At 38.5% G+C, this 24,373-nt stretch overlaps 1 protein-coding gene across 1 annotated transcript; it reads left to right on the top strand.

Annotated features, from left to right (window-relative positions):
* Window positions 1-114: 114 nt before the first annotated feature.
* On the top strand, window positions 115-24,065 carry LOC308619311 (ferritin light chain-like; the record flags this gene model as incomplete). Its single annotated transcript, XM_081237929.1, has 3 exons — window positions 115-143; window positions 22,237-22,790; window positions 23,876-24,065. 3 exons carry the CDS (start codon window positions 115-117, stop codon window positions 23,905-23,907), a joined length of 615 nt encoding a protein of 204 aa, XP_081094055.1. The 3' UTR covers window positions 23,908-24,065.
* Window positions 24,066-24,373: the final 308 nt, after the last annotated feature.

The following is a 24,373-nucleotide window of genomic DNA, read 5'->3' as shown; positions in this document are numbered from 1 at the left end:
AACAAAACAAAACAAAGTAAGTGTAAAGGGAAGTATAGTTTTATAAATTCACCTCTGATATCCAATGGACCAACTTAAAGACAACAGAAACTACAACTTTCTAGGAGACAGGACATGGCCAGCAAACCAGGCCGTTACCCACGGTAACGGTCATACCTGCCAAAAAATATACAGACTAGCCTGCATTCATGAATACATAGGAATTCTTCATTTATCTGGCATTATTAGGCAACGAGGTATTGTATGTTAGGAGAAGTTTTTTTTTAATGACAAATTTAAGAGGAGTTATTTTAACCTTCACTTGGTAATTTTTTTCTAAAATTAAGAAATGTATCCACTGGTGTATCTAATGTTTCCGTAATAACTCGGGGTCATCAGTTCAATCAACGTTTGCATGAATAATGCAAATGGAAAATGCTTACTGAAACTGAAAATGACATAGCACTGGCTGGAATAACTGATGAGAGAGCAAGAAAAAAACAAAAATGAAAACAAACCGTGATCAAGAAAGAATCAGTCAAGTTCTGACTTTCTGTACTTAGTTTCAATAAGAGATACCACAAATCCCAGCGAGAGACTCCAGCATCATTAGCTGTCTTTCTCCTTTGTTTCCACCTTCCTTTCCTTTTCCTTCTACCCTAGATTGTTCCAGGAAATGTTTATAGCTGTTTCCAAGACAAATTCTAATACTTTCTCTCCCATAAACTTCACAATATGTCCATGTGATAAATAGTGTGGAGGTAAAAGACAATTCATCACAGGGACATCTCCTATGAAAATAAAATTAGAAACTAGCTTCTAAACATGCAGAGAGAAGGGCGTGGTGTCAGGCACTAATTTCCTTGTGAATTCCTCTCCATTTCTAATAGACGCATTTATTTACCAAGATCCCTTTTTATTGGTGTCCTATTCCAGACTGCTCCACTCCGCCCATCCTCATCCTGTAAAATACATTCGCACTCTTTTGTGACTCTACTTATTTGCCAATTAAATAATCAATCATAGAACTGTCAGAATTAAATATAGAGTGAAATTAAAATACTGGAGTCACTTGGAGGGTTTAAGCAGCTCCACCAGAAAATACTGGGCATGGATTTAAAAAGGCCGTGCAGGACTTGCTCTTGTCCAAGTTCTTTCTCAACAAGTATGTGAAATAAGCCTAAATTCAGAGTTAATCAGATTGGCCTGCTTTCTCAGGTGGACTGGAATTCACTGCTCTTTCCCCTCAACTCCCTGATGTCAGTGGCACTTTCCGGAGATGAGGTGGACTTCTCTGCCTACTGCAGAAGCTCAGTTCCCCCCGGGCCCACTCCCTGTCTGAATCCCACACTTGAGGCCAGATGCCAGCCTTCCCAGAACATTCGTGGTCTCATTTCAGTTTTTGACCTGCTCAGATTGAGAACCTGTAGACTCTTTCTCAGCTTGAAACCTGATCTTCAACCCCTTTCCCTGACCTCCATGGTTACCTTCCTACTTTAGGCCTCAGGTGCTTTAGCTATAAAATGATATAGTTGCCCTTAATTCTAAAGTCTTCTTTCTAAAGCTCTACAATGTGCTGGCTCCTTGAAAATGTTTCTCTTTGCTGGTTTTAATTTTGTAGAGAATTAAAAGCACAGCTACTCTAAGAGACAGTAAGTTACATTGGATAAGGAAAGTGTGCTTTTGTAGGTAGATTAACAGGGATGGAAGACGACTTAGTGTGTTTTAAGATACGCATGATCCATTCACGTGAGAGTCAGGGAATGAAGGGGAAGAGAGTTAATAAAATACCAAACGATTGTGACAAATTAAGTTAACCAAAATGTAACTGATTAGTTACTACTTGAATAAGCCACACATATCCAATTCAAGTTTTCCTTTATTTTTCTAAGAAGGGATCCCAGTGAACTGAGTCCCATGTTCAGGAACTCCACATTCAATGGCTTAGTCTTTAAAAACTGTTATGTTGCTGGAAGGTGAAATATTGCCCATCAGTCCTAATTGATATTTAGCTATCACGCACATTTGAAATAAATTTATTACTTTGCCTGATCCCAATGTAATACATTCCAAAGGGTGCAAAGAGCACACAAAAATTTATGGAGTCTCCATCTTCTACACTAAAGTGTGCAATAAATTACATATTATTGGTCCGTGAAATACACAAGCCATAGAAACCACACCATTAGGAATGTATACAGTGGTAAACAGCAGGTAATGATAATGATATAAAACAAAATAGACACTGTGTAGGTTGGCACTGCTGCCAATAAAGCAATCATTAAATGCATTCATATGCATCTACGCTAGGTAAGCTCTTTGAGGGCAATTGCTATGAATTCTACATACCTGTCAGGATATTATATATAGCCCAGTTTCTATGGCCTTTATTCAGAGACGCTGAGAATGGGTTACTGTGGGTAAATTCAGACCTTTTCTCAGTATAGAATTTGGTCAACATGCATTCTGAACAGCAAAATTTCACACTGCTTTCAATTTTCCTACACTAATTGCCACCTCAACAAATGCAGGATTAAGTATAATGGATTATAAGAAGTTAGAAGGGAAAGATGGAAGAAAAGAAGGAAGGTAGAAAAAAGGTGGGTATGGAGTACTTCAACATTTATGTAAAGAGTGGACCTAAAACTAACCTGAGGTTACCCTAAACTATTAGCATATGCTATAGAAACTTAAATGAAAAAAAAACAAAAACAAAAAACAAACCCAGCAAGGGAAACTCAAAGATTCTTTGTTTTTTCACTTTACTGCATATACACGTCCATCTTAAACAATCTACATGCTCATATCCAATAAGAGAGCATTGTTTTGCAAGGCTATTTGGGTTCTATCGGCATGTAAAGGTCGGACAACTCAACTTTAGCAGAGTTAGCCTTCAGGTGAATAATTGCTTCTTTCAGGTTGTAAGCATTTGAATTTTCCAGAAATGTTTCCCAAAAAATGAAAACTAAAAGAGTCCTAGGACAGTGCCCTTTAGAAGTTTTATAGTATCAAGGTTTTTGGAGGAAGAGTATCCTTGTTGATTATCAACACAATGATTCCAAGCAGGTCAATTTATGCTGAGGATATTATATAACAGAACCCACTTCACCTCCATTATACTGACAATGATCTTCCTTACTTCAACCTTGTGCTTCTCAGTAAAGTTGAAAATACTGAGCCAAGAACAGACAGTGACAATGCCAGAGACTCAGATGTACCTATAGGTGCCTTCAGACAACATGAGCCACCCAGGCTAACATCCTGGTTTAAAACATCCCTACATGAATGAATCTCAAAAAACATATGCTGAGCAAGTGAAGCCAGATCAAAAGGGCACCTACTGTATTATTCAACTTACATGAAATTCTAAACTGGGCAAAATTCATCTCTAAAGATAAAAACCAGATCCGTCCTTGCCTTGGGGTGGGAGATGGGGATACTTTTGCAAAAGCCTAGGAGGAAACTCTCTAGGGTTTTAGAATTGTTACCGATCTTTATGGGGGTGGTAGTTATACAAATGTACACATTAATTAAAAGTCACTGGACCGTTGACTAAAAATGTCTGCATTTTATTGTATGTAAATGATACCTTAATAAGGTTGATTACAAAATGAACCAAAAACAAAACAAAGCAGAAGAAAAACCTCTCAAGACCTCAAAGGAAATACACTCTTTTCTTCCAGGTTACCAGATTGGAAATGAGGCACTGGTCTATTCTACCCTCAGATTATCCCGAGGATTATCTAGTCTATTTTAAAGCACTAGAGTCCCCTATCAGAAAAACTCACCCCATGTTTAATTCCTTTGATTTCTTCTCTGCCTCTTCTGCCAACACGGTGAAGTCATTTACGGAAGAAAAACCAGCTTTTTCCAACTTTGCATCATCACATATTCTTTCCAAAGCTATTATTTATGGAACAAAATTTGGCTACAATTTGTAAAAATCTAGCTTTTTGAGTCTTACAAATCTTAACAGTTAACCTATTGCCTCCATTTGAATTTGGAAAAAACATCATTCTGAAAATGAATAGCTGAGATTTGACATTTTTGTCTTTTGTGATTTAATCTTCCCCTAAGAGAGAAGTGAGTAGGAAAGAGAAACACGTACATAAAGAAAAAACAAATTATCTTGCTGCCTTTGCATGGTTATAATTTATAGGAGGCCCTTTTCAACAATAATCTATTATCAGAATCAATAAAATATAATCTCCATGAAGTCCAGGCCAGGATATTTGTCTCTTTCTCAGCAGATTGCAATACAAACCACATTCATGGATATGCTTCTTGATGATCTTTGTAATACTGTAACAGTTGACCGTTTCCTCATGCCTCTTCACCTTAACGTAAACCTGGTTTTTCACTAATGACCTCACATTTCCTTCTCTATCACTGGGTTGTCGGCCTCTTTTCCAACTCCAACTCCAACTCGCATTTCACCCTGGAACCAAAGGAAGAGTCACACCTTCCTGCTTTTTAGTGATACCTCAAGGTCATTACCATATTGTGATCACCCTGAAGAATAGCCAGGCAATTGTTATTTCGGAGCCTTCTGACAGTTTGTAGCTCTAAAAATTAACTAAGGACCACATTTGTCTAAAATAGCCTAGTTTAAGATTTTGGTAATACAGCAACAGTAATTCCGAAGTCATTTATGACAATCAGTGTGGGAAGCACCCTCCTTCGGGAAGACCCTTTGCCATACAATACTCTTTCCCTGTAAGTAATGAGGAAGCACGGCCGTGGAAAGTAACCTTTTGTGGAAAGAAATACTTGGCTTCGAGAAGACTTGAAGTTCATACATTTTTCTTGAATTAGATTCCCCATTAATTACTTTATCCACAAAGAGGTCATTATCAGAATTATGTAAGCAATTAAGGAGATGCTACTCCACATTCTTTCAGCTTGTTGACCTTTCTCACTTTATTTCATGTGGCTATCTGAAACATCACTGATTTACACATCCTTCTTTTTTTTTTAACAGATTGCTTTGTGTGTGTGTCCCTATGATGAAAACATCATTAAAATAAAATATCATGAATAAACTCTTAAGAAGCAGAGTCTACTTAAAGTCCTGGAAAATATGAAAGCACTAATATTCATGGACAATACTACACTCTGAAAGTTCCAAATTTTCTTGATCTCTATTTTGTCTAGGAGTTTTCAAATTTCCTACCATGATCATTTGTTAGTTTTATAATTACATAATAAAGGCATTACATCATAGAATCTTTTGTTATCCATTGCAGTTTTAAAACTATTCCTTGTCCTCAGCAGATATGTCATAGATTATTAGTACAGAAGCAAAGACTTTCAACATAACAGTACTTTATAGTGAGAAGAACTATACTGAGCTATCTCTATCCTAAGACAATGCACTAGAAAAGCACTAGGAATTCTGAAGCACTAGGAATACAGAGACGATCAAGGGGCAAGTTCCTTGCCTTCGAGTATACATAATCATTATAGCAAATGCTTAAATAGCACTTAGTATATAACTCACCACAGCAGACTTATTATACTCCCTCTTAATAGGTGAGCAGAGGAAGCCACAGGAAAGTCATAGGGTAAAGCCAGAATTTGAACCTAGGTAGACTAGTACACTCTCCATGGCTTTAACTACTATGTTAAAATATATATATATAAAAGTTATATATATATAACTCGAAATATTCCAAAGTTACAAAACACTTATCTACCAAAACTCAAAAAGGAGCACACAAACTTGAATAGAAAATAAACATGTAAAAGTTCATAAATAAACTACAATATAACCTGTTCCACATAATATACTGACTGCAGTGTCCTGGGCCTCTCCCATCCTTAGGTAGCTGGAAATTACAACAAAATAATACTTTTCACCTTTGGAAGCCACACCATCTCTCATGCCAACCAACCAATTACTTCCTTAGATATATATATATATATATATATATATATATATATATATATATATATATGGCATTACTGATGTAGAATCTTTGTTCAAAGACAAAAACATCAATAATAGCAGAGGGAACTTTACCATTGCAGGCTTCAGATAACCTCTATATTTCTCGGATTTTATGCTAAATCATAAAATGCCATATTGTGTCTGAAGCTATTTTTTCAATAGTCCATTTTCTTAAATGGACTAGCAAAGCAGTAAATACTGAGGAACATTTTGGCTCTCAAATCCTAAAGCCATTCTGGTTATGCCTGGGTCATCATGGGGACATCATCGGAACTACCAGAGGACTGGCTGAAATACCAGTGTTCTGGCCAGCTTATAAATTAGAAATTATACAGAATCCAATTTTCTTTTTTTGTTAAGTAATTCCTATGAGGCTTTTGGGATGTCAATGTAAAGTCCTTTGATGTGTAATCTTTATCCATTAGATAGGGAACAATACCAATCCCCGTCATAAATACTTTCACAATCTGACACTGAAAATCCACTGTAGGGCATAGGACCTGCAAATAGGATATGAATCACACACATCCATCCACTCATTCAGACAATCCACAAATATTCATTTTTAAGTCTACTATATGCCAATAATGTACCGGGCTCGAAGATGCTAAACCATGCTAAATGCTGAAACAGACATACTCAGTTCTGGCCCTCCTGCAACTTATTACCTACAGAAGTGCCTTCATTCTAAATGGTCAGGTCTCAGCCAATGCTATTATCATCAGCAGGTGACCAAATGATAGAGCTTGCTTTCTAAACAAGCTCCACACTCTTTGCTTTCAACATTTTTGCTTTCCTTCAAGGCACATAATCCAGTGGTCAGTTTCTCCCAGTTAGTGAGGTTTGGGGAAAATGTACCCAGTGAACAATTCCTTGTGGCCTCACTCTTTCCTCACACTCTCCTCTGTGCTCTTGAGCTAAAGAGACCTGGATTCAAGTCACTTGCTCTAACCTGATTATTTTAAAATAGGGCTGCTCCTGCTTTGAGGATTTCCACTGGACCAACACAGTAGCAAAGCAGCACTGAATCAGAAGCAGGTAAATTTCAAAATGACAGCTCTAAAAATATCCACTCTCCTTTTGTTCTCCTCCTATCCCTTTGCTCTGAACACCTCTGCCCTGAGGCTTTGCCTTTACCCTTCTCTGATTACTGCTCCAAAAGGGTTTCCAAGAGCGGGGAGCATTTATGGTTTCATTTGCTCCCAAGTCCTTGGTGGAAAAGGATGCTTGCTTCCTGATTCCTACTAATTCCACACTCACATCGTTAACACAAAAATCATCATTTAAAAAAAAATTTCCTCAGCTTCATATTTCTTCTGGGCCAACACTGAAAGAATATTTTCAAAGAAACAATATCCTCTCTCCTTTGCTCTTCTGAGTTTCACGTTCTTACCTCCAGTCTCATTTTCAACCCTTATTATGGGATGCATCACAAAAACAGAAGAAAGTTCTTTGTGCTTTCCCTGTACCAGCCAATTACTCTAATTTCCTCCATCTCTAACGAACAGAATGCGAAATCAGCACGAAGCCTGATTATGTGACCTCTTCCAAGGGAAAGGTCTGAGAGTTGTCTATTTACTAATGAAGCTCAGTGTGTATTAAGGGTTGACTGAAGCAATCATCAGGAATTTTCATCCCTTAAATTAGTGTTTTCCACCAGATGCACATCTTTCATTTTGGATAATATAACTTTTAAGTTCAGGATACAACTGGACAAAATAAAAGAAAAAAAGGTCACCAACACAACATTTGCAGTAATAACACAGTAACAGCTAGCATCCTTCTCTGAGGAATTCAGCCTACTTTATGGACACAATTTAGTACTAACTCATAAGAAAACTAACAAAGCCCAAAACCACTTCACAATAGCATAGAGAGGTAAAGGTCAAAACTTATTACTGCCAGGCCCAGCAGACAATGGCACCTCCCGGAAAGAGCACAGGACAGGAAAACCTGGAAGCCTGTGTTCCAGTTTCGGTTATTCCTGTAAGCATTAGTATGATCTGAGTGAACTCAGCCTGCCCTGCTTTTGCCGTTTATAAAACCCTACATCATCCCCTCAGTAGAGTGAAATGCCACATCTGAAAAGTTGCAGATCTCTTTAGGAAAGAAACAAAACTCATGCTTTCCAACCAAAATGGAATAATTCAGTCAATGGAGACAATAAAAATCTGCCATAAAGCAACTGTTTACTTGAAATCTATCTTTTGTGGTACATTTATTGGGGTAAGGAGGGTAAGGAAATCATCATTAGAGTGACCAATTATTCCAGAAATCAAGGTCATTGAGTTCAGATTCCAACTTTGACATTGACCCAGGCTTACAGAGATGTAAGATGTCCCAATACCTCATATCCACCATACATGGGAGAAACAAGGTATGCAGACAGATCCTCTTATGTAGTGGTTTTAATACAGGGTCTTAGATTCGTCGCCATTCTTCACATCCAGATGTGTGCATTTTCCCTTGAATTTAGGCAGGCTTTCCATGGCTTCAAACAATAGAGTAAATTATGGTCAGTAAATTATGGCTGGTGGGCCAAATCTAGGCCTCTACCGGCTTTTATAAATGAAGCTTTATTGGAACACAGCCATGTTCCTCAGTATATGTATTGTTTGTGTCTGTTTTCACATCACAGCAGCAGAGCTAAGTAGTTGCAAAAGAGACTGTACGGCTTGTAAAGCCTAAAATATTGAGTGTCTGACACTTTATGGAAAAAGGTCTCCAACGCCTGCATTAGTATGTAATGAAAGTGATGCTATGTAACATTTAAGACTAGGTCATAAAAGGTCATGCAGCTTTTGCATGAGTCTCGTGGAATGCTTGAACCCTGGACACTCATTCTTGGGATACTCTATCTTGAATCCTAACTACCACGTTATGAGAAGTCCAAGCCACATGGGCAGCCATCTATAGGCACTCCAGGCAACAGTCCTTGTTGGGCCCAGTCTTCAAGTCATCCCATCTCAAGGGCCAGACATGTGAATTAAATTATCTAGATGATTCCAGCCCAGCCATTTGAATCCTCATGAGCTGAGGTTTCAGACATCAGTCATGGAGTAGAGACAAGCCATCTCCTCTGTGTACTGTTTGAATTGCTGACCCACAGAATCTGGGCGCATATTAAAATTTTTGTTTGTTTCACCACTAAGTTTGGACTTCTTTATTATGTAGCAATAGATAACTATAGCACTGTGTCTGTACACAGGAGATCTACATTTCACAGAGCACATACTTTTAGGTGTGAATGTTGACGCTCAATTTCTAAGAAGAATGTATACACACATATAAGTACAAAATGTTTATGTATATGTAAATATTAGACCTATATAAACTAATCTCTATTATCCATAAAATGAGGGGCCCTTGATAACGGCTAACATTTCTTTTCAGTGTTTATTGTGTTCCAAGAACTGATAAATTCTTGCATTGTATGAATTTTCTCTCTTTTTTTTTTTTTTTTTTTTTTTTTTGCAGTATGCGGGCCTCTCACTGTTGTGGCCTCTCCCGTTGCGGAGCACAAGCTCCGGACGCGCAGGCTCAGCAGCCATGGCTCACGGGCCTAGCCGCTCCACAGCATGTGGGATCTTCCCGGACCGTGGCACGAACCCGTGTCCCCTGCATCGGCAGGCGGACTCTCAACCACTGCGCCACCAGGGAAGACCTGAATTTTCTCTTTTAACCCTCATAGAAACTCGCTGAGAGAAATAATGTTATCTCTATTTTATAGATGAGAAAACTGAGGCAAAAACAGATAACATGTTCAAGAGTACTCAACCAGTAAATTTTAGAGTCAAGATTTGAACCCAAGTTCTCAAGTTTTAGATCCCTTACTCATAGTCATCAAGCTATATACTGAGGAAGGGGATGAAAGCTGAAGCCATTATCTCATGCTCAAGAAGTTAGACAGAAACTTAGCAGGTACGGTTGAAAGATGACTGGACTTGCAGTCGTAAGTCCAGAGCCTGGGTTATGAAATGAATTCTCCTCTCATCTAGATATAGGTTTGTTTTTAGAAAATGAAAAAGATCACTGCATATTTTGATTGTTAATTTCTGTAGTTAATGATTACCAAAGAATTGAATTTTACCAGGGAGCTATTTTGCAATGACATAAATTATTGATTCAAAATCAAACCTTTATTTTAAATTATTGATTCAAAATCAAATCTTTATTAAGTCTCCCTTGCATCAGAAGTCTTTCCCACTCTTCATTTCTTTTTAAACCCTTTCCTGTCTACTCTTGGCCAAAGCTTGAAGCCTAATTCACATTTGGAAATCAAATAATGCAATAGTCATAACACAGCAATTCCAATGCCTACTGAAATGGAAGCTCTAAATAATTTTTCAGATAATTTAGGAAATTAAAAATATTTACATCACAGATGCAAAGAGAGAAGTTACTTGTGTAATAAAATAAATGGTGAGACAAAAGGTTTCTGGTCAAGTAGATTTGTTTAAATATGAACACTAATCTGAGTTCTACCCCTGTGCTAAAACCCAGTGACAGGTTGCATACAGCTTCTAAAGGGATAGTTCAGTGCACTGGGTCAAATTCATGCCCTAAAATGTGGTATTATTAGTAGTACTAGAAGACAGAGTGTGACTGTCTTCTTTGGGACATAGATGAAGACCCCAAGATAGACAATATCAAGGACAAGTTATGTAGAATAAGATATTATCTCAGTCCTTGGGACATGTCATCCAGGATAGAACAAGAAGTAGATTTATTATCAAGTACATGAAGCCAGAGACAGTAAGCAATGAGTGGTAGTTGGTTAAAATAGACAGGTTTTAGAAGTAGAGGCACGGATGTAGAAAACAAACTTAGGGTTACCAGGGGATTGTGGAGGGGAGGTTAAAATGGGAGATTGGGACTGAAATATACACACTACTCTACATAAAATAGATAACTAATAAGAACCTGCTCTTCTTATTAGCACAGGGAACTCCACTCAATACTCTGTAATGGGCTATTTGGAAACGACTCTAAAAAAAAATACAAGTGGGGCTTCCCTGGTGGCGCAGTGGTTGAGAGTCCGCCTGCCGATGCAGGGGACATGGGTTTGTGCCCCAGTCCGGGAAGATCTCACATGCCACGGAGCGGCTGGGCCCGTGAGCCATGGCCACCGAGCCTGCGCGTCCGGAGCCTGTGCTCCACAACAGGAGAGGCCACAACAGTGAGAGGCCTGCGTGCCGCAAAAAAAAAAAAAAAAAAAAAGTGGGTATATGTATATGTATAACTGTTTCACTTTTCTGCACACCTGAAACTAACACAACACTGTAAATCAACTATACTCCAATAATTTTTTTTTCAAAAATAGGTTTTAAGAACCATAGTCAGGGAGCAGTGTGGATTGGAAAGACCTGACAAGAAATATTTCTGCATCCTCAGACAGTGCTCCCCAAGCTGGCTATTGCAAGGGTGAGCACTTAAGAGATCTTTGACATAAGGAGGACATGAGATTAACAATCTATCCCAATGTGCATGAATTATTCTCCTCGGGGCTATCAGAAATCAGATGGCATCCTAGAGCAAGGGTCAGCAGATCTTTTCTGTAAAGGGTCAGATAGTAAATATTTTGGATTTTGTGTACCATACGTATCCATTGCAATTGCCTATCTGCTGCTGTAGCACAGAAACAGCCATGCACAATACCTTAATGAATGGGTGTGGCTGTGTTCAAGCAAAACGTTATGCACAAAACCAGGAGTCAAGCGAGATCTGATCAGTGGGCCAGAGTTTGCGGACCCCAGTTCTGGGTCAGTGTTCACAGCTGAATGAGTCATGAGGCCTTAAGTTCCAGTTCTCATTGTACTACTTTCTACCTGGGTGAACTTGGGTTCATCCTTTTATTTATATGGGCCACTATGTTAGTCAAGTTTCTCCAGAAAAACAGAACCAACAGCAGGTGTATACAATGTGCCCATATATATTGATAGATATAGATCTAGATATCAATATTGATACCTAGATCTATATCCATATCTATATAAAGATAGAGAAAGAGAGAGAGAGATTTTAAACAATTGGTTCACACAATAATAGAGGCTTGGTAAATTCATAATCTGCAGGTTAGGCTGTCTAGAGACTCTAGGAAGAGTTGCAGTTCAATTTCTGTAAGTCTTCTGGCAGAATTCCTTTTTGCCACAGGGAAGTCAGTCTTTGTTTTATTAGAACTTTAACTGATTGGATGAGGCCCACCCATATTATGGAGGATAATCTGCTTTACTCAAAGTCCACCACCAATTTAAATATGAATTTCATCCAAAAACACCATCACAGGGACTACCCTGGTGGCACAGTGGTTAAGGATCTGCCTGCAAATGCAGGGGACACGGGTTTGAGCCCTGGTCTGGGAAGATCCCACATGCCGTGGACCAACTAAGCCCATGCACCACAGCTACTGAGCCCGTGCACCTAGAGCCCATGCTCTGCAACAAGAGAAGGCACCGCAATGAGAAAACCGTGCACCACAACGAAGAGTAGCCCTCACTTGCTGCAAATAGAGAAAGCCCACGGGCAGCAACGAAGACCCAATGCAGCCAAAAATATAAATAAATAAATAAACAAACAAATAAATAAATAATTAAAAAAACACAAAAACGCCATCACAGAAATATCCAGAATAATATTTGACCAAATAACTGCGCATGGTGGCCCAGACAAATTGACATGGAAAATTTACCACCTAAGCCATAGTTTTGTCATCTCTTACTGAGAAATTTGACTTATCTGAGCTATTTTCATACCTAGAAGATACCTTCTACAGGTAACATGATTTGGCGCCCAAAGCCATAAGCTAGAGCATTTCATTCCAGGTCCCTCCTCAAATATCCATGATAGGTAGAAATTTGACATCAGTAGTTCTTGAAATCTCCCCAGTGAATAGAATATGCAACCAGGGCTGAGAATCTGGAGATGTAGAGAGAATTTAAATTGAACTTTAGTTAAACAGTAAAACAAGCTCTGACTCTACTGGCTGGAGCTAGACAAGGGATATGCATTTAGTGGGAGGAGAAGATAAAGAACACTAGGGAGTAAATCAAATGCTTTACACCTGTGCTTAGCTAATTGTTACTCAGATAATTCAGACAATCTTACAGCATCTGAACCCTGAAATTCCTTAGTTCTGTTTTAAAAAAAGTAACTCTTCAAGTACCTGAACTCTGAGAATCATGTAAATCATAAAGAAAAAGAAGAAATCTTATTTTCTGAATTAGTTGATTTCATATATACTGTTTCACTTTCATGATATTAACTAGTTATCTTTCTTTCCATTTTATGTTTGAGGAAAGCAAGGCTTTAAAAATCTCAGTCATTTTCTCAAGGTCACTTGTTAAGGGTGTGGTAGGCAGCATAATGGCTCCTAAAAATGCCCTCACCCTAATCCCTGGAACCTATTAATATGTTACCTTACATGGTGAAGAGGACTTTGCAGATATGACGGAAGTTATAGACCTTGAGATAGAAAGATTATCCTGGAGTACCTCATGGAACAAATCTAATTGCATGAGTCCTTAAAAGCAGAAAACCATTCCCAACTGTAGAAAGAGAAAGATAGAGATGACTTAATAGAAGCAGAATCACAGCGATGCAACATTTTGGGTTTTATAGGTGGAGAAAGGGGACTCTGAATCAAAGACTATAAGTGACTGCTGGCAGCAGATAAAGTCCAGGGAACAGAAACACCCCTAAGAGCCTCCAGAAAAGAATGTAGCTCTGCCAACACTTTTGTTTTCTTTTTTAACCATCTATATTGGAGTATAATTGCTTTACAATGGTGTGTTAGTTTCTGCTTCATAACAAAGTCAATCAGCTATACATATACATATATCTCCACATCCTCTCCCTCTTGCATCTCCCTACCACCCTCCCTTCCCTATCCCACCCCTCTAGGTGGACACAAAGCATAGAGCTGATCTCCCTGTGCTTTGTGGCTGCTTCCCACTAGCTATCTATTTTACATTTGGTAGTGTATATATGTCCATGCCACTCTCTCACTTCATCCCAGATAAACCTTCCCCCTCCCTGTGTCCTCAAGTCCACTCTCTATGGCTGCATCTTTATTCCTGCCTTGCCCCTAGGTTCTTCATAACCATTTTTTCTTTTTTTTTATATTCCATATATATGTGTTAGCATATGGTATTTGTTTTTCCCTTTCTGACTTACTTCACTCTGTATGACAGTCTCTAGGTCAATCCACCTCACTACAAAAAACTCAATTTCATTTATTTTTATGGCTGAGTAATATTCCATTGTATATATGGGCCACATTTTTTTTTTTTATGGTAAGTGGGCTTCTCACTGTTGCGGCCTCTCCCGTTGCGGAGCACAGGCTCCGGACGCACCGGCTCAGCAGCCGTGGATTATGGGCTCAGCCACCCCGCAGCATGTGGTATCTTCCTGGAGCGGGGCATGACCCGTGTCCCCTGCATCAGCAGGCGGACTCCCAACCACTGCGCCACCAGGGAATCCCTGTGCCACATCTTTATCCATTCGTCTGTCGATCCTGCCGACACTTTTACTTTACTCAATTGAGACCAATGTCAGACTTGTAAGATAATAAATTTACCTTGTTTTGAGTCACTAAGTTTTTGGTAATTTGTATGAAAGCAATAAAAAACAAATACAGAGGTTCTACAAGAGCCAGGCTATATATTTATACTTAAGTATTTCTGAAATGAATTTGACATTGTGATTGACAGCAACAGCAGCAGCTTCCATGGGATCCCATCACACACCGGAGGAAAAGCAGCCTAATACAAAGTGGTGACAGCAGCAGGTCACTGCCCCACACTTGGAGTAGAGGGGCCCTTGTTCTACTGTAGCAGCAGCATAGCCTGAATGGGAACCCATCCTCCTGTGGCACTAGTCCCATCAACATTAGTGTAATCGGCTAGCATCTGCTGAGCCAACAGGCCCCACATATACAAACCCTCCAACTCAGCAGCATTAAGTGAGCCAGGCTCAGGGTTTCCTGAAACTCATATCCAATGGCACTGGAAAGACCAGATATCACCTACACTTATGAAAACATAAAAAAACAAAAACAGAACACTGGGAACTTCAGAAAGAAAAGGGGAACAATGGAATGGGTGAAAACAAATGGGGTAAATAGAAGAGACTATCATTAGTCTCATGAGTTTCTTAAATACTATATGATGGTCCAAGCAAAAATTAGGACACCATCTGATGTGGTACTCAATGTAGAGAAAGGAAATACTACAGAAAATCATACTTTAAAACTGGGGAATATTAAGAGACCTAAATGGAAGTAAAATTTTGAAACTTCACTTGAAGTAATAAAACACTGATTCCAGTAGACTATGATAAGTTACATACGTATACTGTAATGCCAAAAGCAACCACTAAGAAAACTATACACACAGTATACACAAATGATTATAAATAAATTAATTAAAATGGGCTTATTAAAAATGTTTAAGTAACCCACAAGAAGGCAAAATAAGAGAAACACAAGATTGAGAAACTAAGGTAAAAGACAAAACAAAAAATAAAATGGTAGACCTAATCTTTAACATAGCGATAATTACATTAACTGTAAATGATCTAAGTAACCAAGTCAAAGACAGAGATTGGAAGAGTAGATTAAAAAATCACAAGCATGATCCAAGTATATACTGTCTATAAGAAGCTTACTTTAAACATCATGATATAGGTAGTTCAGAGTAAAAGGATGAAAATGATATATCATGTGAACATTAATCAGAAAAAGCAGGAATGGATAAATTAATATCAGATAAAGTAGATTTCAGAGCAAAGGAAATTATTAGGGGCAAACAGGGTCATTACATAAAGATAACAGGAATAATCCACCTAGATGACCTAGGGATACTAAATGTGTGTGCACCAAACAACAGAACTTCAAAATACATGAAGCAAACACTGAAAAAGGTAGTAAAAGGAGAAAATTTTAAATCCACAATTATTATCTGAGACTTCAACACAGCAATTTATAGAACTACCAGACAGAAAAATCAGCAAGGATATGGAAGAACTGAAAACATCATCAATCAACAGGACATAACTGACATTTAAAGAACACACTCAATAAGAGCAGAATACATATTCAAGTGTCCGTGGAACATTCACGCATATACCATATACTGGGTGATAAAAAAACATTAGCAGATTTAAAAGAATTAAAATCATAGAGAGTATGTTCTCTAGCCATAATGCAATCAGACTAGAAATCAATAACAGAAAGACAACAGGAGAATCTTCAATCACATGAAAACTAAACATCACAATTCCAAATAACTCATGGGTGAAAAAGACAGCGTCAAGGAAAAAATTTTTAATGCATAGAATAAAAGAAAATGGAGATATAACAGATCCAAGTTTGTGGAATGAAGTGAAAGTAATGCTAAAAGGGAAGTTTATAGAACTAAACTGGGAAATAAAATATTTCAAAGCAATAATCTCATGTTCTATATTACAATAGTAATAAAGGAAGAGGAAAAAACACTAAACAAGCAGAAAGAAGGAAATAATAAAGATGAAACAGAAATCCATGAAACTGAAAACAGGAAAATCGGGGGGAAAATCAATGAAACAAAAGGCTGGTTCTTGGAAATAAACAATTTAATCAATAAAGATCTATCAAGACTGATAAAGGTAAAAACAGAGATGGCACAAATCACAGATATGAGATATGCAACCAGGGATACCATGACATATCCTGCAGGTTAATAAGGGACAAGTTATTATGAACAAGTCTACACTGTAAATTCAAAAATGTAGATGAAATGGGCCAATGCTTCTACACCCAAAACTACCAAAACTCAGCCAAGATGAAATAGATAATCTCAATTTTCCTGTAACCATTAGAAACACTGATTTTTCATATAAAAACTCCCAAAAGAAATATTCAGGCTTAGGTGTTTCACTTTTACCCAAGACTTAAAGAATTAAAACCAATTGTACATGATTTGATAAGAAATAGAAGTAGAGGGAACAGTTCCTAATTAATTTTATGAAGCCAGTATTACCTTGATACCAAAACCAGACAGGAGTAGTATAAAAAGAAGAAGACTATAGACCAATATGTTTTATGAAATTGCCTGTAAAAATCTTCAGCCAGATATTAGCAAATTAAATCTAGAAATATATAAAAAGAATAATATATCATGACCAAGTGGTATTTATTCCAGTTATGCAAAGTTGGTTAAATATTTGAAAATCAAACAATGTAATCCACCATATCCAATAGATTAAGGGGGAAAAGTCATGTGATCCTATCCATTAATGCAGAGAAAGCATTTGACAAAATCCAATCCCATTCATGATTTGGCACATATATACAATGACATATTACTCAGCCATAAAAAGAAACAAAATTGAGCTATTTGTAATGAGGTGGATAGACCTAGAGTCTGTCATACAGAGTGAAGTAAGTCAGAAAGAGAAAGCCAAATACCGTATGCTAACACATATATATGGAATCTAAGAAAAAATATGTCATGAAGAACCTAGGGGTAAAACAGGAATAAAGACACAGACCTACTTGAGAATGGACTTGAGAATATGGGGAGGGGAAAGGGTAAGCTGTGACAAAGCGAGAGAGAGGCATGGACATATATATACTACCAAACGTAAGGTAGATAGCTAGTGGGAAGCAGCCGCATAGCACAGGGAGATCAGCTCGGTGCTTTGTGACTGCCTGGAGGGGTGGGATAGGGAGGGTGGGAGGGAGGGAGATGCAAGAGGGAAGAGATATGGGAATATATGTATATGTATAACTGATTCACTTTGTTATAAAACAGAAACTAACACACCATTGTGAAGCAATTATACTCCAATAAAGTTGTAAAATAATAATAATAAAATTAAAAAATTAAAAAAAAGAAGAAAAAAACCCCCAAGCAAACTAGGAATAGAAAAGGAACATACTGAAACTCATCAAGAGGATCTACAAACAACCTATACCGACATTATATTTAACTGTGAAAGACTGAATGCTTTCTCTGCAAGATCAGAAACAAGGCACTGATATCTGCCCTCACCACTTTTATTAAGTATATTAATGGAGGTTCTAGTAAGAAAATAAAGCAAAAATAAATAAATACATAAATTTAAAAGTTAAATTTTTAAAACAGTTATTTAAAAGATAAAAGGACTATTCCTACTATGTTGAATAGGAAGGAATATATCCTACTGAATGTTGAATAGTAATATATACTATTATATTAAATAAGGAAAAGTAAAACGGTATCTGAAGAGGAGATGATAATCTAAATGGAGAAAATACCAAGGAATCCACAAAAAGCTTGAGAAATAATATTAGTTTGTAAATGTTTTAGAGTACAAATCAACACAGTTTTATCAAATTATATATTAACAACAAATGTATAGAAGATTAAATAAAAATATGTGATGCCATTTACAACTGACCTAAATAAATACTTAAATATAAGCCCAATAAGACATTTATAGGTCCTCTATACTGAAAATTACAAAATGCTGATGAAGAAAAATTTAAAAGTCCCAAACAAATAGTGAGACATACCTTGTTCATGGATTAGAAAACACAACATAATAAAGATGTCAATTCTCCCCAAGTTAAGAGGCTTAACAGAGTTACTCTTAAAATGCCCTCAAGGTTTTTGTGGATATAAACAAGCTTATTCTAAGATTTATATGGTAAGAAGAGGCTGAAGAATAGCTAAAACAATTTGTAAAGGAAGATTAAAATGGGAGGAATTAATCTACCCCATTTCAAGATTTTGCAGTAATGATGGAGGTTAGATACACAGATCAATGGAATGGAATAGAGAACCCAGAAATAGTCTGACATAAATACATTTAACTTGTTTTTGACAGCAGTGTGAAAGCTATCAAGGAACAATAGACTTTTCAAAAAATGGTACTGAAACAGTTGGACATCCCTCGACAAAAACAAACAAACAAAAAATGAACCTTGGGGCTTCCCTGGTGGCGCAGTGGTTGAGAGTCTGCCTGCCAATGCAGGGGACACGGGTTTGAGCCCTGGTCCGGGAAGATCCCACATGCCGCAGAGCAACTGGGCCCGTGAGCCACGGCTACTGAGCCTGCGCGTCTGGAGCCTGTGCTCCGCAACAAGACAGGCCGCGACAGTGAGAGGCCCGCGCACCGCGATGAAGAGTGGTCCCCGCTTGCCACAACTAGAGAAAGCCCTCGCACAGAAACGAAGACCCAACACAGCCATAAATAAATAAATAAATAAAGCAAAACTGTCAAAAAAAAAGTCTTAAAAAAAAAAAAAATGAACCTTAACCTAAACCTCCACACCTTACACAAAAATTAAATCAAAGTGGATCATATTCTTAAATGTAAAAGCAGGACATTTTTAGAAAAAAAATAGGAGAAAATCTTTGGCATCTAGAACTATGTGAATAATTCTTAGACTTGACACCGAAAGTATGATCAATAAAAGCAAAAATTGATAAATTGGATCTCATCAAAATGAGTTAAAAATGCTTCATAGAAGATCATTATAAGTGGATGAAAACTCAAATTACACAGTGGGAAAACATATTTGAAAATCCCACATGAGACAAATGACTTGTATCTATAATATACAAAGAACTCTCCAAACAACTTAAAAAAACCCAACTAGAAAATAGGCAAAAGACAGGAACAGACATTTCATGGAAGAGGATATACACATGGCAAAGAAGCACATGAAAAGATGCTCAACATCATTAGCCATTAGGGAAATGCAAATTAAGACCATAATGAGATATCAGAGAATAACGAAAATTAAAGTATAGTGACAACATCAAATGCTGGTGAGTACATAGAAAAATGATATCACACCACTGGTGGGAAAATAAAATGGTTTAGCCACTCTGAGAAACAGCGTGACCGTCTCTTTTCATCCTAAAAGTAGATTCACCCTACAACACAGTAATTGTACTCTTGAGCATTTATCCAAAAGAAACAAAAACTTAATTAAGTTCCCACAGAAACTTACACATAAATGTTCATAGCAGTTTTATTTATAACAGCCAAAAACTGGCCACTACCCAAATGTCTTTCAATGGATGAATGTTGAAACAAATTGTGATAAAATCTTATGATAGAATACTACCGAGCTACAAAAAGGAACAAATTATTAATATATGCAAAAATTGAAATGAACTTTAAGGGAATGATGCCGAGGGAAAAATTTTAAAAAGCCAATCTCCGAAGATTAAGTAATTCATGATGATATTTACATATTATTCTTAAAATAACAAAACTGTGGAGATGGAGAACAGATTAGAAGTTGCCAAGGGTTAGAGATGGGGGTAGAAAGTACAGCGGGGGATCTTTGTGAGGTTTTTGTGGTCCCAGTACAAATAATACAGCAATCTTGGTTTTAACCCCGAAAGATGTTTAAAAGCAATTCCTAATAAGAGGTGTCCAGATATTTAGCAATGGCAGCAGATTAGAGGTAGAGCTACCCAACGTGACAACTTCAAAACAGATGGTACTAATTCAATGCATATGTTAATTTTAAAAAGGCCAATCACAATACTTAAATGGTATATATCTTAACGATATTACTCTAAGGATCCAGCTATACCAGATGGACTAGCAGGATTTTCTGTACATTCAATCTTATTTAAGACAGTAAATCTTATAAGAAGACAGTTAAAAAAAAGAAAAAGAAAAAAAAACCAAACCAACTACAGTTGGATATTCTCATTAGGAAGATGAGGTGAAAATAGGTAGCAGCGGTTCAAAAGCTTAAGCAGTGGCACCTAAATTTGGCTGCACATTAGAATCATCTGAAGCACTTTTTAAAAACCCTCACACCAACAGTTGGTCATCCTAAACCAATAAAATCATTTTAAATCTCCTCAGACGACGCCATTGTCTAGCCAGAAGTGAGAACCAGCGGACTAAGCAGAAGGGGATGTTTCTACAAAGATTTCTTAACAATAAGTTCTTTCACCCAATCAGATTTACCTTCCTGCAAAGGGGTAAAGAAGGCTAGATGTTGTCCATACTTGCTTAGCTTTAATTAGCACTTGTGACTTGCCCAAAACCTAGATCATGTTTCCCCTAAATTTCATGTTATTTCAAATTTCATGTTTTTCAAATCCAGGGCTAAGGGGTTTGCCAGGATGAGATTTTAAGTGCTCACACAGGGGGAGTCCCTGGCAAACCAGGACAGAGGTCACTCTACATTGAAATGTAAAGCATCCTAAATAACCCTGCCACTGCCCCCAGATACTAGTCTGTGCCAACCAGTGGAGAAAAGGCATTCTCCATTACTACCACGGCAAATGCTGCTGTACTTGCCTTGGCTACTCCCTATCTTTTCCAGGCGTCTCTCCCCTTCACCTGCTGGTGGACGCTTTGGCAGCTGACAATGCAGATATTTTCAAACTTTAAGGTGAATAAAAATCATCTGGAGGGCCAGTTATAACAGAGATCACTGAGCCCCACTAGAGTTGCTGATTCCATAGGGCTGGGACAGGGCCCTAAAACTTGAATATCTGACACATTATCAGGGGACGCTGGTAAAGCTGGTCAGGTTGTTACCGAATGCACGTTCGTGTGTCTGAAGCACAGTGAGGCCAAACAAACCGAAAGGTTGCAGTCTGGAGCAGAGAAAGGTTTATTGCAGGATCGAGCAAGGAGAGGGGTGACCCGTGTTCCAAAAACCCTGAAATCTCCAAAGGACTTCAGCAAAGCATTTTTAAAGGCCACGTGAGGGAGGGACGTCCCAGGGAATGTGATCAGCTCGTGCACAATCATCTGACTGGCTGATGTTGAGGCCACAGGGCAGGTAACATTATCCATCCTTAGGTGCCATAAGGTCTGGGGGCTGTGTGCTCATGATCATCAAAGAGTTAATTTCTTCCATTGGGTGGTGGTTTTTAGCATCTGAAAACTCAAGAAATATGCCTGAGATACTATTATCTGAGTACTTCAGAGAGGAACTACAGTAGAGGCTATGGGGGATGGGTCTGTCCTAGGAAGGCCCCATAGGGTACTGCTTGGTTACAAGGTGACCATACTTTGAGAACCACTGCTCTAGTGGCTTGGAATGTTAAAGTAATGGAAGAATCCCTTCCCAGATCTAGATCCTAGTATCACCAGCTATTTTGGTGGGGGGAAGGGTAAGTTTTGTCCTTGCTTGGACTTCTTGTTCATTTATATCAAAGCCTATTTGAGGCAGTGCACTCGGCAGTCCTGCAGATCTGTCTTTGGCTTCAACAGTGTTTGGAATGAACAGACCCAGGGACACTCCTTGCTCCAGCCCCCGACCACCCTCCAACATTTCTTCCTGTCGCAACCTTTGGAATCAGCCACTCAGCTATCCTCAGCCTCCAGGACAGGCCAACACCGTTTTGGGAGCTTAGCTCCTTATCACTGATCAACCACGAGTTCCCAGGTTCGTCAGAATTATTCCATCGAGGTGGAGGCCGCCATCCACCGCCTGTTCAACATGCATCTGTGGACACTTACCTCTCTCTAAGCTTCTATTTCCACAGCAACAGTGGGACTCTGGACAATGGGGGCCACATTTTTCGCCAACTGGCTGAAGAGAAGTGTGAGGGCGCCCAGCGACTCTTGAAAATGCAAAACAAGTGCTGCGGCCGCGCCCTCTTCCAGGATGCGCGGAAGCCTTCTCAAGATGAGTGGGGTAAAACCCAGGACACTGTGCAAGCCGCCATTCTTAGGGAGAAGAACCTGAACCAGGCACTATCGGATCTGCGCGCCCTGCGTCCTGCCCGCGCAGACTCCCACCTCTGTGACTTCCTGGAGAGCCGCTTCCTGGAGGAGCAGCTGAAACTCATCAAGAAGATGGGCGACCACCTGACCAACCTCCGCAGGCTGGCTGGTCCGCAGGCTGTGCTGGGCGAGTATCTTTTCGAAAGGCTCACGCTCAAGCACAAACAGGAGTCTCTGAAGTCCAGCGGCCTCTGAGGAGCCCCTCTGGTGTCAGAGCTTCTGCCTGAAGCCCAGCTCTGCAGACACTAGGCAGCTTTGTAACCGCCCTGGAGCCCTCTCCCAAGCCTTGGACCAAATGGAAACAATAACGCTTTCTGCAGAAGGAAAAAAAAAGCCTATTTGAAACACAAACAGAATAAAGAGAAAAAAAGAAATATATATATATATTCATGTTCTTTTAACATATGAATTGCCCCACTTTATCTGTGTGAAATACGTTTGTTCTCGTTATTGGGCTGGTTCTCAAGATTTGCTGCTCGTATGAATTACCTAAAGAGTTTTTTTTTTTTTTAGTATTAAATATTTTTTTAAATTGGTTTCTGCTTTACAACAAACTGAATCAGTTATACATATACATCTGTTCCCATATCCCTTCCCCTAAAGAGCTTTTAAGAGAAACTTTGGTGTCTGGGTCCCAGCCCCAGAGATTTTGATTCAGTAGGTCTAGGAAGGAGCCTGGGCACGGGAAGGTCTCAGAGTTCCCCAGGTGATTCTAACATGCAGCAACTTTGTGAACCACCTCTTGGCTTCAATCCAGCTAGTGATCAGATATTAAATCTAAGACACATGGGCTAGTGCGTGAGCTCTGCTACTAGGTGTGTTCCATTTTCTTCCTCCTGGAAGATTCGTGCCAGGGAAAATGATTGATAGTTGTGTTACTTCTCTGAAATGGATAGAAATTTCCAATTAGCATGAACAGGGGAGGGTGAATGGGTGAATGCAATAAGGTGTATCATTTATGTATTTCCCTATGTGTATGGCTAGAAGCTTCTGCAACTCACGTCTGCCCTACTTTTCATGCGAATGGTAATGCTTGTCCTCCTAATGCAGCTGTAAACTTTATAAGCCCATAGGTAGACAGCATCACAAAATATTTACCCCTCCCCACTGGCCCACTCTCAAGCTTCACTCCCGTTCCCCAATACACAAATGTACATCAATGCGCTTGAGACCAATATCAACATACTGACCTTCAATTCTTCTACTTTGCAGCTTCCCTCTTATCAGGAGATGTCAGCATTTAGTGCCCAGAGGAGGCATTTCCAGTCATCTCAGCTTAGAGGTCAAATATCCAAATATTCAAATATCCAAAGTAAAAAAGGTTAAAGAAAAGAAGAAGAAGAAGAAGAAAGCAGGGAAGAAGAGAAGGAAACAATTTTCTTATCTCATAGTAATAAGGCAGTTTTCCTTAAAAAAAAATAAAGACTTAAGCCTTAAATTCTCTTTCCTAATCAAAATGTGCTTTTCCGTCTTTAGACTATTCCTCTTATATCCTGTATTATTCATGATGTTTAATTCTTGAAATAGCACATGGCTGAAAACAGAAGCTAACCTCTTGTCCACTATGAATTAAATCTTCTTTTCCTAGGACCTGTCTACAATGTACAATTTGGGGTTTGCCAACATAATTATTTTCTCTGAAATAAGGTACGGCATTTTGCCTTTTCAATATAGAGTTATACAATACATTGTTAACACAACATCGTTAAT

The sequence above is a fragment of the Mesoplodon bidens genome (genome assembly GCF_964165515.1).
Source record: "Mesoplodon bidens genome assembly, chromosome: 6".
NCBI classification, from domain to species: domain Eukaryota; kingdom Metazoa; phylum Chordata; class Mammalia; order Artiodactyla; family Ziphiidae; genus Mesoplodon; species Mesoplodon bidens.
Note: the sequence above shows the minus strand (reverse complement) of the source record. Positions and strands in the feature narration are given on the sequence as shown.